This window comes from Equus caballus, chromosome 25, assembly GCF_041296265.1.
Source record: "Equus caballus isolate H_3958 breed thoroughbred chromosome 25, TB-T2T, whole genome shotgun sequence".
Classification (NCBI taxonomy): Eukaryota; Metazoa; Chordata; class Mammalia; order Perissodactyla; family Equidae; genus Equus; species Equus caballus.
Window position 1 is genome coordinate 47,377,341 of NC_091708.1, and position 17,172 is coordinate 47,394,512.

Genomic DNA, 17,172 nt, shown 5'->3' on the forward strand with positions numbered 1-17,172 from the left:
AGAAAAATTAAATCCATCTGCATTAAAATTTAAGAAAGGTGGGGGCTGGCCCCGTGGCTGAGTGGTTAAGTTCGCGTGCGGCGCTGCAGGCAGCCCAGTGTTTCGTTGGTTCGAATCCTGGGCACGGACATGGCACTGCTCATCAAGCCACGCTGAGGCAGCGTCCCACATGCCACAACTAGAAGGACCCACAATGAAGAATATACAACTATGTACCGGGGGGCTTTGGGGAGAAAAAGGATAAAAATTAAATCTTTAAAAAAAAAAAATTTAAGAAAGGTGAAGCAATAAAACTTTTAGACAACAATATAGAAAAAATCTTTATGAAGCCAAAATAAGGAAATGTTTCTTAAACAAAGCACAAAGAGCACTAACCATAAGGAAAAGATTGATAAGTTTACAGCATCACGATTAGGAACTTCCAGCCACTGAAGACAGCACTCAGAGGCAAAAACGGCAAATCCTGGAGCAAAGAACTATGTGCAAGACCTAACCAACCAAAGATTTACTCAGGAAACTTAAAGAAACCCTAAAAGTAAAAAAGGAAAAGAGAGAGAAACGGGCAGACGGTTTGAAGCACTGCCTCCCACGAGGCAGACGAACCAAATACACCCACACAGGAACCCGGGAACCTCAGGAAAACAAAGCCTTGCTTGCCCCACGCCCCACATGACCCAACAGGGAAACGTCCGAATCCACCAGCACAGATGCAGGGCCACAGGAGCCCTTGTCTGCCAGTTTGGACAGGGGACGATGCACACCCCAGGGATGGAGACACACGCGTGACCAGGCACATGTGCCCTCCAGCAGGGACGAAAGATGGGCACACTCGGTGTTTTCACATACTGGCCCAAGAACAACAGAGCCCCCACCAGAGGCAGTGATGTGGGCGACCCACAGACATGACGCAGAGCAAAGGACACACAGGAGCAGCCACTCAGACAAAGCCCACACACAGGCCCAGGGCCACGGTCTGTCTAGAGGAAGGAGCCATGCCGCAGAGGGCACCAGGTGTCGGTAGCTGCTAACTGTCTAGTCATCGACACTGGGGTTTCACAGGTGTTCCTTCTCTCCTGTATGTAAGGCATCCGTAACGTTTTAAACTGTGAGGGGAAAAGAGGATAAATAAAAAATGTGCAAGTGATGAAGACACAGTTGGGAGTGCCACCACTTTCAGCCCTGGATCAGCATTCTGGGTGGCGTCCAAAGCCTGGGAACACATGTGACCCACACCCACTGCCCCGCCACCTGCAGGCACCTGGAGAAGCGCAGGGCCAGCAGGGCTGCTGGGCACAGACACGCCAGGAGAGCTCCAGGGGAGAGGGTCTGTGAAGCCACGCTCTCCTGAGCCCTCCCCAGAGGGGGTCTTGCTCAGGCAGGGCTGCGGCTGCCCCCAGCTGGGACACGCAGCCTGAGAGGAGTGGTTCCTAAGGAGGAAGCGTCTGCAGGAGAGCCAGGTGCCCACCCACCTCTCAACAGACTGTGCACCTCTCGCCACTCAGCCTGGCCAGGGAGAAGGCAGGAGGAGGGCTACTTACATCCAGCTTCATCAGAGTGAGCAGGTCCTTCTTGGCAGCTCTGAAGATGGCATCTGTCTTCCTGCTGGCAGCAGTCTCATCCGAAGTGCTGTCCTCGTAGTGGAAGACTGCAGATGGTGTCTCCGCAACCACCACGCTTTTCTTGGACTTGAGAGAACACAGAAGCATAATCAGAGGGGACATGGGAGGGGAAGGGTAGGGGGCCCCGCCAGCCTCGGACCCCAAAAGGAACACCAGCACCAGGGGAGGGTAGAGCGGAAGAGCAGAGGTAAGAAGAGGAGCGGCTACCTTGCTGGCCACGGCACTCGCAGGGCGCTCCTCTGCCTGTAGGACAACCCTGGCGCGGTCACAGGCCATCCTCAGGTCTGAGGGGGCACCTGCGACGCTCCCTACAAACAGAGGGGAGACTCAGGACATCGCACTGGTCGACCGGACGCGCTGGTCTGTACACACTCCCCGAAGGCTGGCTGAGCACCCCCTGGAACCCAAAGCAGCACAGACCCTGGTAGATGAGGCTCAGATCACGGGAGCGCCAAGCCTCTGTGCTGTCCTGCTTGTTCACAAGCCACAACCAACTTTATTCAGTCCCTGCACGAGCAAACCTCTAGAGCAGGTGCTGTGAACTCTGGCAAGGACATGAGCTTTGGATCAAACACCGAGGTCTGCATCCCAGGCCCACCATGTACGAGCACCATGTATGTGCAAGCGACTTCTCTAAGCCACGGTTCCCTCATCCAAAATGCTGAAGTCCTAATGCCTACTCCTCAGGTCGTTCTGAAACGCCAAGAGATCCTGCACACAGCACTCGGCCCCGACAAGAGAGATCAACGAGCCTCCAACACTGCAAACGGCGGGTGCCCGTGGTACGGCTCAGTCTCCAGGGCATGACGCTGAGTGGAGGGCTCCCGACAGAGAGCACATCCTGCACGCTCCATCACAGAAGTTCCAGAATAGTCCAAACCAGAAACGCAGGTAAGGCGTAGGGAGGACTGACTGCTGACCTCGGCCTCCCGCTGTCCCACGGTGTGCAGGGCAGTCAGGACTCAGGGAGCTGCGCACTGAGGCTGGCACACTGCACTCTGTTACTCGTGCCTCAGTAAAGTACTGTCAGCATTTAAACCCTAAGTGTGAAAAGGTCAGGACAGTGCCTCCTCTGGGAAGGGGCGTGGGAAGGCAGCTGCTGCGCAGCGTGTCTGTGTGCACAGGCCCGTCGGGCAATGGCTGTACACCACTCTTCAGGGAAGCACGGAGCTAAAAAGTAAAGCTGAAGAATCTGCAATCATAGATTTAAACCAACTTCAGGCAATCACAGAAAGCTGGCGTCAGAACCACACAGAAATTGCAAATTCTCAGTTTTATGGCAAATGTCCAGTTTTAGACGAAAGCAGAGAAGAGCGTGGGAGGGGGCTGACAACACCCTGGGCACTTGCCCGACCAGACCACGGCCCGTGCAGAACGCGCACTAAAGCCCTTTGCCTGGCAACAGTGGGGTCTGCCTGTGGCTCAAGAGTGACTTTGCCTTACCACCTTCACTGACAGAAGAGCACAGTCTGTACTCACGTGAAAAAAGAAAATGTGAGATTCATTACAAGGAACCACAAAGACCAACCTCCACTAATTTTTTTAAAGGTTATGTTTCATAGGAAAATACTTAAATATGTGCAGCTATTTTCTTATCATATTAATAAGATTTTGAAAAGTTTAAAATAACATAGCAGTTAATAGCTGTTTTTGTCCATTCTAAGATACCATATATTCATAGCATTTATTACAGTATTACATTGTTATATAACATATATTATGTTGTGCATTTCATATTATCATATTACTGTTTTGTTATTATTTATTACTAATAAGCCAAGGTATAATGATACCAATATCTATTTTAAAAACAAAACCCAACCATACTCCTTGTGATAAGAACATGCATACATTAAAGGCTATACATTTCTATAGAATGCTTTTGTTATAATCACACAGTTTATAAAACTTAAAATGTTGAGTATCTCTGATGTTTTCCAGAAATATGTCCTATATATATGAGTGTCATATCTATATAGACCAGAGGAAAGGCAGCTCTGTATCTGTAGGAATGTTAACTGGATATGTTCACGGAACTGGATAATTCACACTCAAATGTCATTATATGTGGATTGCTATTATTTTCAGTTATCTATCATTTAAGCTTCTTTTATTTGAAAAAATTCACTAAACATATATTTTTAAACGTGGCAGGTCAACTGGACAGCCATATGGGAAAACATGTATCTTGACCCCGACTCACTTCAGACAAAAGAGTCAGTCCTAGATGGGTGAATACAAAAGGCAAACGTTCAATCTTACAGGCAGATTTCCCAAATGGGACACAAAATATATTAACCACAAAAGAAAAAAATTGATAAATTGGACTATAATTAAATTTAAAAACTTCTATTCATCAAAAGATATCATTAAGAGAGTGAAGAGTGAGCAGAAAATATTTTTAATACATACATCCAACAAAGGACTCATACAGAGAGTACCTAAACAACTCCTATTGATCAACAAGAAAATGAAAGATAACCTAAAAGGAAAACAGGCAAAAGAAAACTCAACACCATCCCCTTGGAGATGGAAGGTGCTCAGGCTCGGGAGTCATCAGGAAGCTGGAGTTACAGCCACAAGAACCCCCTGCAGGGCACAGAAGGGCCAAAATGGAAAAGATGGAAAACAGCACAGGCTGGGGAGGACGACTTCCTGCAAGATGGCGTGGCCTGTAGGCTGTGTGGCCTGTAGGCTGTGTGGCCTGTAAGCTACACTGTCTGACACACAAGGCCAATGAGCCCCTGAGTAGGTCTGGGGATCAAATTGTTAGAATTTAAATGTAAACAGCCACATGTGGCGGGTGATTCTGTGCTGAACAGTGCAGACTGGAGCAACCAGACAGTCTTATGAGGCTGGTGGGAGTACACATCAGGACAAATGCTTGGAAAACCATTGGCAGGATCTCCCAAGCTAAACATATGTGCATTCTATGATCAGCAGTTCCGATGAGAAAATGTACATGTATATTCAACAGACATCTAAATGCAGTATATTCACACAATAAAACATTGCACGACAGTGAGGACGGGTGCATATGGCTACACAGCAACACGGATGGATGTCACAAACACAAGGCTCAGCACAAGAAGCCAGACTCAAAAGCAGTCTGAACCATCAGAGATCAGGAGAGTAGGTGTCACTGGTGGGACAGGCTGCTGCCGTCTAAATATCACTGCTGGTGGTAAGTGGAGAAGCACAAACGGGGCTTGGGACACTAGTTTCTTTATCTGGGTGCTGGTCTCACAGATGAGTTCAGTTTGTGAAAATTCATCAAACTGTCCTCTTAGGATTTACATATTCTAACACATATTTACATCCATAAACAGTTAGTGAAAACAAAAAATAACTTGGTGTTAGTAAAGAAACAGGCAAATAAACCAGCAGAACACCAAAAATACCTAAAAAGTAGATCCAAGTTATGAAATATCCAGAACAGACAAATCCATAGAAATTGAAAGCAGACTGGTGGTTGCCAGGGCTGGGGGCTAGGGCATGGGGAGTGATGGCTAAGGGGTACAGGGTTTCTTTACTGGGTGATGAAAATGTCCTGGAATTAGGGGCCAGCCCTGTGGCTGAGTGATTAAGTTCGCGTGCTCCACTTTGGTGGCCCAGGCCTTTGCCAGTTCCGATCCTAGGCGTGGACCTAGCACTGCTCATCAGGCCATGCTGAGGCGGCGTCCCACATAGCACAGCCAGAGGCACTCACAACTAGAATATACAACTATGTACTGGGGGACTTTGGGGAGATGAAGAAAAAAAAAAGGAAGAAAAGCAAGAAGATTGGCAACAGATGTTAGCTCAGGGGTTAATCTTTGTGGGGGGGAAGTTCTGGGAATTAGATAGTGGCAATTGATGCACAATTTTGTGACCATACCAAAAGCCACTAAATTATACACTTTAAAAGGGTGAACTTTATGGTATGTGAATTATATCTCAAAAAAGCTGTCATTAAACAAAACATCATGTAGATTCAGAAACTTGATACCTAATGAAAACGATACCAAAACAGCAAGGTAAATGAAAGAGTGTTTTGTTGATGGTGTTGGGCAAATTAACACTCTATAGAGTAAGAAAAAGCTGACTTTCTTACCTTGAACATATGCAAGAGAGAATGACAAGGAATGAAAGACCTCAATGTGGAAGGCAAAACTGAAAAGCTAACAGAAAGACTCTAGAATATACTTATGACCTGGGAACAAGAAAAGAGGAAGACTCGAAACACAACGTGCAAGGTTTCAATAAAGGAACATGAGGGCTCCTGCAGCGTGCAGGCGCCCCGGCCGTGCTTCCAGATGACAGAGATCAGGAGAAGACATCTGAGCAACTAACACTGACGAGGGTTCTCCACCTGGAGCACAAAAAGAATTAATACAAACCAACAAGAAAACCTCAAGAAACTGCAGAAAATGGGCAAAGAATACAAACAGACAACTCCTAAAGAGGGAACCAAAGAGCTGTCAAGGAGGTGATGAAACTTGCCAGCAAGCCACAAAATGCAAGTGAAAACAAAACACACTTTCTAACAAACATAAGAGCAAAATTAGAAAGGTGGTAAGGAGTGAGCTGGTTTGTGGGGGAGTGTTGACAGCCCACTAGCTGTAGGCTTCATGGGCACATCACTCCCAGCCACCCCGTGGGCCACTGCCAGGATGCACCCACGCAAACCATCCAGGCTGTGAAACTCACAAGCAAGCAAAGGTCACAACAAAGGTCCTCACAGGGGAAGGCCCTCGGGGAGAGGCGAAGAGAAACAATCGATGACCAAAGGGATAAGAAAACTCTGCAACTGAGATTCCGGAAAGAAAACAAAGCAGAGACAAAGTCTGTGTGTGTGGGGGGGGGGGGGGGGGCGGGGAGCGGTGCAGGGCCCCCTGGGGAGAATTCTGCTGCAATGAAAGCAAACCTGGGTGACGGCTCAGGGGTACAGAGGGCCCAGGAAAAACCTTTCGGGGAGGACAGAGCATGTTAGCATGCTGGTGGGCAGAGCCCAGCACAAGGAGAAAGGACGGTGCGGGGGTAGACATGCCCGCAGGGGCAGGAAGGGCACACAGGGCCTGGCCAGGAGAAGCTTCATGTGCACCGGCGCCAGGGGCAGTGGTGAGCCAGGGGCAATGTGGAGAGGAGCCCACAGGATGTTCAGGGCAGTAAGAAGCCCACCACTGCCTCAAATCAAGAGCCAGAGTGTGGGCGCAGGGTCCTCTGGGCCTGAAGGCTTGCCCACCTTATGAACGCTCCAAGCTCAGGTCCTTTACCTGGTGGAGCCGAAGGGGCCTTGTCACCTGCCTGGGCCTTGCCGAGCTCATCCGAGATCTCTTTGTGGACAGAAGGCAGTGGGACGGAATGGCTCCTCTTCAGCAGAGGCCCAGAGGCTGCTGCACGGCTGCCCCCATGATCTGCTGGGACGAGACAAGACTGACAGGAAGCAAGGCCTCTGTTCCCACAGCAGCACACAACCACCTGTCTCGAGGCCCAGAGACAGCCCTCTGTGGCCCTGCACATCTGCCACCTCGGGCTACATCCTCATCACCTGCCCTGCCTGGCCAATCACCTGTGCCCATCTGCCTAGGTGAGTGATGAGTGAGTGCCAGCCTCAGACCCAGGCCCTGCTCCGCCCCTACTCCAAGGTCTTCCAGAACTGACTGGCTGCTTGCTGCCAGCCGAGCACCTTGAGGGTAAACTAAAGCCCCAGGTGGAAGCAATGTCCCTTTGTGAGTGGCATTCTTAGTCAAGGTGGCCGTCTGAGCACACCTGGGATGAGCTTGGCAAGCTTCAGGGCTCCACCTGTCCCTCAGGTGAATGAATCCAAAATAACCTTCCAGTAAGGACGCTGAACTTCACAGACTTTGTTAGTCACTTGTTTATAAACAGGTGACATCTCCCACATCTATTAGTGTGGCTGCGTGTTACGCCATCACTCTGGAGGTGACTCCTGGCCAAGAAGCCTCAAGGACAGTTTATTTCCCCAAATCTAAGCCCCTCTGGAGAGCTCAGAGCAGTGTGGTCAGAAAGCGAAGCTTGGAACTTGCTCCCTGAGTGTCTTTTCCCGGGGGCCAGGTCTTCCCACAGTGACAGAAGGTGAAAGCTGGTGACTGGAGGGGTGGGAGGGAGGGAAGAAGGCTGGAGGTCAGTCCCGGGGCAGTACCTGGGTCGCAGGACTCCTGAGGCCGCAGGGACTTCTCGAGTCGCTCCTCAGGGCTGCAGCTCACCTGCCTCTTGGTCTTTCCAACAGCCAGACTGGCTACAGACACGAGGGGGATGGCCTGGCTCTCCTGGGACATGCGAAAGAAGCAGGCTGCTCCAGGAGCACACCTGGGCTGGTGTGAAACCCTTGAGAAAAAGCCCCATTTCCCAGAAAGAGAGGAGGCACTGCCCAGGAAAGCAGTGATGTGAAAGGAGCCCTGGTCTGTGTCAGGGGCCGAGGCTGAGCCGCATTCTATCCCAGCGTCTCTATCAAGTTTAAATGACAGTCAAAATTGTCAGAAACCTTCATACTCTTCAGGAAGATGAAGAATAATGCAGAAAACAACAGGATATACTCTGAAATATCAACAAGGGAAGAAGACACAACCTAAAATATCATCAAAACTAGGGAGAACATCCAAGTGAAATCTGACACTGACAACAAATGTCTGCTGGCACTTGGGACCTGCAGGGGATTTGTTTGAGGGTCCACAAACAGGCACTGGGCTCCCCAGTACCAGGCACTGTTTCAGGCTATGGGGACAAGGCAGGCAAAGCGATCAGCTCGTTTCATTCTCACAAGAACTCTCTGGGGCGGGAGGGGACAGGAGGTGACAGCTCCACTGGACAGCGGTCAGCTCAGTGTGCGCCACGGAGGAGCTGGAAAGGGGCAGGCGTGCTTACGGAATGGGGTGATTTGAGGAGCCGCATTCAGGCCAAGCCCAGACTCTCCTGGAACGGGAACAGTGGAGGTACAACAAGGCCACTCGCAAACAGGTGGCGAGTCTCCAGGGTGGACACATTCCACCACCTGAGAAGGAATCCCACCTTCCTCCACTTAACTGGTTCCTAGCACAAGACCCCAGGAGAATCGAGGCCCAGACAAGTAAACTTGGCCCATCATCCCCTCCCAAAGCCCAGGGTCCCAGGACCAGAGATTAGGAGGCTGAGGCTGCACTTACGGGGTTGAAGAGCTCCGTGGTGAGGCCCAGGTAGTTGTGCAGAGCCAGAAAGGTGACCCTCTGCAGCCGCACCATGATGATCTGTGAGAGAGAGGGGCCACCTGTACCAGGCTTGGCACCTCCCCCAGACACCCGGAGCCACCTTGGGGTGTTGTGACAACTCACTGTGGTCCCCCAAGATGTTAGCATTAGGGGCATGAGGGAACACTTTCATTGTTTTCACAAGTTTTCTGTAAATCTAAAATTACTTCAAAACAAGAAGTTTAATAATAAAAAACGCACTCTTTTGGGGTTTAGTGGGAGATTTGAGGACCTCTTTGAGGTTATGAAGGTGAATTTTTATTGTAAAATATGTCTTACAAAATTTCTTAAAAACCACCTTAGTCCTCCTTACACCCACCCAGAACCCCACCATGCCAGCAGTCTGTCCTGCCACGACATCAATCCCACAGTCTGGGATGCGTCTTCATAGCTACCAGACTCCGAAGCCACACATAAACTGACGATCTGGGACCTGCCCTGAGACAGCCCATGGCAGACGGAGAGCTTGACTAGAAGAGCAACGCACCTGCACCACCCTCACGAGGGTTTCAGGGTATTTCTCAAAAACTCCTTGGAAAGCCGCGGCTGGAAGCCGGAGGACAGTGGATGCGGCAGCGGCACGGGCTGACACTGTTTTGTACGGTGCAGTGTGGCCCTGTAACAACAGCTCCAGTTAGTCTGCTCTCGCCTGTCCTGAGATTTCAGAACCCGCTCTCCAAGTCCCTGTGCTGGTCTCGACTGTCACACCTCTCAGAACCCTGCTCTCCAAAAGGATGTGTGAGACACCCTACCCCGTGGAGCTAGGACCACCCCACCAAACAACCCTGAGGCAGAGCCTCGCCCTGCCGTGAGCACAGGGCCTCTGAGGAGGAGGCTCGGCTTGAGAAGCAGAGTGCCAACAGGACTCCACACGGACGAGGACGAGTCGGCAGCACTCGGCTTCTGTCTTCTGGGAACTGGCTTTCAGTCAAGGTACTGTCTTGTGCAGTGAGCTTCACGCTGACTGGTGCACAGCTCTGAGTCCCGTCATCGCTTTCTCCTCCCACTGCTGGTTCCCAGCAACAACTCAGCTCTTTTCTTTCCTGATGGGGTTGCCTTTGTCAAAATGTCACCTACGTGGAATGACATGGGGGTCTGGCTCCTTTCACTGAGATGATGCACTTGGGATTCATCATGCTGCTCCTGTACCAGAACATTGTGCCCTTGACTGCTGAGAACTAGTCTGTTTTACAGATGCATCAGTTTATCTATCCAGCAGTTTGAAGGACATTTGGATTTTTTCCTGTTTTGGTAATTATAAATAAAGCTGCTACAATATTCACATACAGGGTTTTGTGTCAACAAAGTTTTCATTTCTCTTGCTAAATATCTAGGAGTGGGACTTCTGGGTCATATGGTATATGCATCTATAACTTTTAAGAAACTACCAATCTGTTTCACAGGGGCTGCAGCACTTTGCAGTCCCACCAGCAACAAATGAGAGTTTTGGGTGACTCCTACACACTATACCTGCACTGTCAGGGTTGTAGGATGAAGAATTTGGCCAGTCTTGTTCTCCGGTTCCTCAGAGGAGCCTCTCAACCCTTGGAAGTCCCCAAGTGTTAGCAGTGTTTCTATTATGCAGGGTGGACCTCGGCAGTCTCAGGATGGGGCTGGCCACACCAGGAGGACTGACTCCAGGATTAGAGGGCTGGGGTGTTCCCCACCTCCAGGAGGAGAGAGCCTGCAGACTTTGTCTTGTGGCCTCGATTCTATCAGTCTAATCCATCATTCCAAGAGGTGGGTTGTATCTCACCACGGTTTTAACTCTCATTTCCCAAATGACTACTGATGACGAGTGACTTTTCATGTACTTCTCTGACATTGTCATATTATCTATAGTGAAATGTCTGTTTAGACCTTTTGTCTTTTTCGTGAATTGCTTGTTTTCTTAATATTGAGTTTTGAGAGATTTTTGTATACTCTGATACAAGTCCTTTATCAGAGTCATGTTTTGCAAATATTTTCTCCCAGTCTGTAGGTTGACTTTTCATCCTTTTAACAGTGTTTTTCATAAACCACAAGTTTTTAATTTTGGTGAAATCTAATTTTCCAATTTTTTTCTCTCATGGATCGTGTTTTTTGTGTCACGTCTGAGAAATCTTTGCAAATCACAAGGGAACAAAAGTTTTCTTCAGAAAATTCTATACTTCCAGGTTTCACATCTAGGTCTGTGATCCATTTGGAGTTAGGGTGAAGTGTGGGTTGAGACGCATGTCTGCACATCCTGTCCACTGTTCTGGCACCCTGTTGAAAAGATGGTGCTCTCTCCGGCGAGCTGCCTCTGCACCTCGGTCAGAGATCGGCTCACTCCACATATGCACCGACTTCTGGACTGTCTGCCCAGCTCTGCCCGTCAGTGTCCACCATCACACTGTCTTGAAATCAAGTCGTGAGTCCTTCGGCTTTGTTTTCTTTTTCAAATTCTTCTAGCTACTTCTAGTTCCTTTGCCTTTCCATATAATTTTATAATCAATCTATTTCTAGGAAAAAAAAAAAAAGCCTGCTGGGATTTTGATTGGAATTCTGTTGAACAATTTGGGGAAATCTGCCTTCTTAACAGTATTGAGTCTCCCAGTCCATGAAAACACATATTCCTCGAATTCATTCAAGCCTTCTTTGACGTCCTTCTTCAGTGCTGTACACACATAACCTGCACATATTCTGTTAATACTTAACTATTGTGTGGGCTGTGGTGCTATTATAAACACTACCATTCTTTAAAACCTCAGTTTCCAATTTCTAATTGCTAACATATAGAAATACAATTGGTTTTATTTAGTATTGGTTTTGTAACCTTGCCATGCTCACTCATAAGTTCTGGTAGCTTTCTAGTAGATTCTACAGGATTTTCTAGATAGATAATCACGTTGTTTGAAAATAGAGACTGTTTTACCTTTCTCTCTTCCAACATGTGTGCTGCTTCTTTCTCTCTCCCCTCATTACCCTGAGGAGGACCTCCGATACGATGCTGAGCAGGAGCGGTGAGAATGGACATTCCGGGCTTATTTCCCATCTTCAAGGGAAAGCATTCAGTCTCCCCCAACTAAGCATGACGTTAGCTGTGGGGCTTTTTATAGATGTCCTTTACTGGATATGGGAAATGCTCTTCTTTTCCTAGTTTTCTGAGAGTTTTTAACATGAGTGGAAGCTGAATTCTGTCAAATGCTTTTTCTGAAACTATTGAGATGCATATGGTTTTTCTCTTTAGTCTGTTGATATGGTGAATCACATTGATTGATTTTCAAATGATGTAACAGTCCTACATTCCTGGAATAAACTCTACAAAATCATTAGGTATTATCATTTTTTTATATATTGCTGGACTCAAATTTCTAATATTTGAGGATAATGTGGATATCTAATATATGAAGATATCAGAGGATATCTAATATATGAGGATACTGTGGATTTCTAACACATGAGGCTACCGGAGGACCTCCAATACATGAGGGTATTGGAGGGTATCTAGTGTACGAGGGTATCAGAGGATCTCTAGTGTATGAGGATCTTAGAGGATATCTAACACATGAGAGTGTTTCAGGATTATCTAACACTGAGGATTTTGCATTTCTGTTCATGAGAGATATTGGCCAGCAATCTTCTTTTCTGGGAATGTCTTTGTCTGGTTTGGTACGTGGGTAATACTGGCTCAAAATTGATTTGGGAAGTATTTCCTTCTCTGCACTTTTCTGGAAGAGTTTGTGTAAAATTAGCATGATTTCTTCTTTAAATGTTGAGCAGAATGCCACAGTGAAGCCACTTATACCTGGAGTTTTCCTTGTGGGATGGACTTCAACTACAAATCTGCTATCTCTGGTAGACACGACTGTTCAGACAGTCTAAGTCTTACTGAGGAGCTCCGGTACTTCTCTTTCCAGGACTTTGTTGATTTCAACTAAGTTGTGGATTTTAGGGGCATAAAGTTGTTCATAACATTCCCTTATTCATCTTTTTACATCTATAGAGTCTGTAGACACGTCCCCTCCTTCATTTCTGATGTTGGTAGCTTGTCTTCTCCATTTCTTCTTCACTGGTCTGGCAATAGGTTTCTCCATGTTACTGATGCTCTCTGAGAGCCAGCTTCTGTTCTCACTGATTCTCCTGTTGTTTCTCTATTTTCAATTTCACTGATTTCTGCTTTTATCTTTATTATTGTCTTCTTTCTGCTTGCTTTGCATTTTCATCTGCTCTTCCTAGTTTCTTAAGATAAAAGCTTAGATCATTGACTGGTGACCTTCTTTCTCTTCTAATACAAGCATTTTATGTTATAAATTTTCCTCTATGCACTACTTTAGCTGCACTCCACAAATCTTGATATGTTACATTTTCATTTAGTTTGAAATATTTTTATTTCCTTGCAACTTCTATGACCAATGCTTTATTTAGAAATGTATTTTTAAATTTCCAACTATTTAGGGGAGTTCTTATATTTCTTCCTGTTATTGATTTCTAGTTTAATACCATTATAATCAGAGGACAGACTTTGATGATTTCAGTTCCTTAAAATTTATTAACATTTCTTTTACGGCCCAGAACACCAGCATGTCTTGTGAGCGCCCAACATGCCCTTGAAAAGAACGTGTGTTTTGCTGTTGTTGAGTCCAGTGTTCAACAGTGTTCGATAAGTTAATCAATTAACTAATCAAGGTGGCTGATAGCGTTGTTCAGATTTCTTTTTATCTCTGCAGATTCTCTGCCTGCTTGGTCTATTGATTACTGAGAGAAAAGTTAAAGTCACCAACTACAACCATGGATTTGTCTATTTCTCTTGTCAGTTTTGTCAGTTTCTGTTCCACTTCTGAAATTATGTATTGGAAACTGTTGTTAAGTGCACACACCTTTGGGATGGTTATATCTTCTTGGTGAGTGATATCCCTCTTTATCTCTGGTAACATTTCTTTTTTTTTTTTTTAAAGATTTTATTTTTCCCTTTTTCTCCCCAAAGCCCCCCGGTACATAGCTGTATATTCTTCGTTGTGGGTCCTTCTAGTTGTGGCACGTGGGACGCTGCCTCAGCGTGGTTTGATGAGCAGTGCCATGTCCGCGCCCAGGATTCGAACCAACAAAACACTGGGCCACTTGCAGCGGAGTGCACGAACTTAACCACTAGGCCACGGGGCCAGCCCCTCTGGTAACATTTCTTGGTTTGAAGTCCACTCTGTCTGATATTAATAGAGCCCTTCATTTTTATGTTAATTGGAGTTATAATGGGACTTTCCCCATCCTTTTATCTTTAATCTAAGTGTTTACATTTAAAGTGGGTTTCATGAAGTCAGCATATAGTTGGATCTTGGTATTTCCATCCAATCTGTCCACCTCGGTTACTTAATTTGTGTATTCAACATTATTATTGATATGGTTAGGTTTAGGTTAAAAGTTTCTGGAGAATGTTGATTTTTTTAGCAGGTTATCAGCTGGTTAGGTTCAGACACACGTTCTGTTCTACCACCTGTGGGCAGTGGGTCCCAAAGTGTGGCCTCTGAGGCCTTCTCCATCCTGCGTGGGTGCCCTCCACGGGGGTTAGTCTGACTCTTCATCCAGCTCTCAGGGTCTGTGCTGCACTGCTGGGTCTGCTCGGAGACTGGGAGAGGTTCACAGACAGCCTCAGGGGACCTGCTTCTTCAGACGTCTTCTTCCAGGATCCACACACACACACTCTCCCGCTCTCAGAAAGACGGGTTCCTATCAGAGCTCTGGCTTCCTGACTGGGCCGCCACTGAGGCAGCGCAGTGAGACAACAGAGGAAAACCTGGGAACTCACCCTGCGTGGACTGCTTCTCCTGCTTTCATTCCCACCCACAATCTGCCTACTTTTCAGTCTTCAGTAACTGCTTCTTGAATTTTGTCCAGAGTTTTTAGCTGTAATCAGCAGGAGAGAGAGGCTGTAGGGGCAGCACCCTGCCACAGCAGAACTGGAACTCTATTTTAGTTTTATCAAAAATAAAAATCTCAATTTCCTTCTTCTTTGAAAGCCAGAATGAAGAAGCCTAATAAATCACCACAGACAGCAGCTCACTTGTGTGATGAGACTTGTTGCTGCTGCTGTTAGGGAGGACTTTCAGATGCTGGGCCATGCAAATGAGAATTTAAGCAAGGTGAAACCAATCTCCAGACACTGCTATACCCTGAGGCAAACCTGGCAGAGGCCCCTCCTGCTGCACAACCCTGTGTGTCAGGAACACTGGGCATCTGGTTCTCAGGACATTCTAAGTGAGCTCTAGAACTCAGTCCTATTTCTTCTGCTTGGACTCCTTTCTGCTCTTTCAAATCCTTTATGAAGAGAAAGTTGCCCCTAAGAGACCCATAACCACACCACAAGAAACATGAGCACAGAATGATACTGAGCAGTTGCCTGCCAGGTGTCCAGGCCGGCTCCAGATTCCCGGCATGCCTCTCGCCATTTATGCACTGCTTGGTTGCTCTGTGGAGAGTGGACACCCTCTTCCTCTGGCTCACAGGGGTGGATGGTGTATCTTGGACATGGCCTCACCCCACTTCCCGGCTGTCTCTACAGGCCCTGTGAAGCCAGTCCATCTCCATTCACCAGCAAGTCAAGCAGCTAGGAGACCCTAGGAGAACCAAGGAGGAACGTCTCCACAAACCCTATCAGACAGGAGTTCTCATCTCCATTCCAGAATCAGAGAAAAGTGTGTTAATGTTTGGAGGGAGGGTAGGAGAAGGAATGACAACTTAGCAGCTATCGCCAAAAATGGCTTGTGGGCATTATATTTTCAAATTGACCTGTCAGAAGAAAAGTGCCCTCACCCTTACCTAAAATCAAGAAACTATAAAAACCACAGGGAGAGGCTGTGTCACTCCGGGTATGAACAAGGCCCAGGTACAGACCCCCAAGAAAGCCTCACACTTGCCTGTGTTTACAAATGTTCTCAGCAGCACAAGGTGCAACAGAAAACAATGTAACAACCTAAATGTCAATCAGCAACAGAGAGATCAATAGTGGAACAGAGACTGGACTAGAACAACCCCCATCCACACGGAGGGCTCTTATGCTAAGAACCCTGCACAAACCAAGGAGGCTGCAGAACAGAGTTCTGCACAATTATGCCACACGTGCGAGGGGGCCAGAGAAAACTTGGAGGAGCAGCTGCCCCCAAGGAAAGGAGGGGCTGAAACCAGAGGGTGGGTGGGTGACTACATGGTACTGACGGTTTACAGCTAACCTGAGTGACAGCTGGCCAGGGTGATCGCTACATAAGCTGGGTGACAGCTGATATGTTTTCCTACTATAGCGTGCTTTTGGTATAGCTGAAATATTTCATAACAAATTTATAAAAATTAAAATAGTAGGGGGAGGGGGAATTAGAGGAAAGTGGTCAAAAGTACAAACTTCCAGTTATAAGATAAATAAGCACTGGAGACGTAATGCACAACATGGGGACCGCAGCTCCACACTGCTGGACGAAGTACAGGAACGTTGCTGAGAGCAGACCTAAGGATTCCCATCACAAGCAGAAATCCCTCTTCTTCTAACTGTAGCTATATGAGATGATGGATGTTAACTAGACACAGACATCCTGTTATCAATTCACAATACATGTCAATCAAACCACCATGCTTAAACGTATACAGTGATATACGTCAATTATTTCTCAATAAAACTGGAAAGAAAAGTAAATAAAAGAATCAAAATTGCCTCAGTGTCAAAAAATATATTGTTAGTTCAACTGGAAAAAAATAATCACAAAGCCTACTACCCATTAAAAACGGCAGTCTGAAGGTAAACGCCTAACCCCATTCCCTCAGGGCACATGTGCTCCTCTCTGCTCTGTTAGAAAGACACGAACCTCCAAGGATGAAGACAAAAGCTAAGAGCAGAGGAGACAGGTCAGCAACATCCTGGAAGCTGATGCAGAGTAAGCGACAGAGGGGCAGCTAATGGAACTGACGGGCTGTCCAGTGAAAGCTGAAACGTTCTCTTCAGGGTATAGAGCCAAGACAGTGAAAACCGATCCTTGCAGGCTGCTTGGCCCACATCCTCTCCCCTCCCCTGCAGCCGGCCACCGGTGTTCTTCTGGAGACGGTGAAGCAGACAGGTGTGAGCACCAGGACATCAGGCACAGCCATGGGAGGAGTGCCATCTCACTCCCAGGCCAGAGGACAGTGTCCACTTGGATGTGGGCACCCCCAGACGCCTTCCCTGACTCCAAGCCCAGCAGGATATTGGTGGGTTCTCCTCTGGGACTCTGCTCTAGAGAAAGACCTACACTCTCAGCTGTGGACCCCCTGCCAGCCTTCCTGCAGGGAGCCCCAGGGGACAGGCGCTGAGCAAACGTGGGCTCACATCTAGCTTCCAAGTAGCTCAC

At 47.4% G+C, this 17,172-nt stretch overlaps 1 protein-coding gene across 49 annotated transcripts in view; it reads right to left on the reverse strand.

The window, feature by feature from the left end:
• PNPLA7 (patatin like phospholipase domain containing 7) overlaps positions 1-17,172 on the reverse strand; it is an 88,040-nt gene that overhangs the window by 59,597 nt on the left and 11,271 nt on the right. For 25 of the 49 annotated variants that reach the window (XM_023629484.2, XM_070250497.1, XM_070250489.1 and 22 more), the window contains 6 exons: positions 9,333-9,461; positions 8,765-8,845; positions 7,765-7,891; positions 6,875-7,015; positions 1,827-1,927; positions 1,539-1,685 (listed from right to left, as the gene is read on the reverse strand). In XM_023629484.2, coding sequence (XP_023485252.2) covers positions 1,539-1,685; positions 1,827-1,927; positions 6,875-7,015; positions 7,765-7,891; positions 8,765-8,845; positions 9,333-9,461 — 726 coding nt within the window. Of the gene's footprint in view, positions 1-1,538; positions 1,686-1,826; positions 1,928-6,874; positions 7,019-7,764; positions 7,892-8,486; positions 8,535-8,764; positions 8,846-9,332; positions 9,462-17,172 lie in introns of those variants that run through there. The other 24 variants (XM_023629486.2, XM_023629482.2, XM_070250485.1 and 21 more) reach the window with 3 other exon arrangements.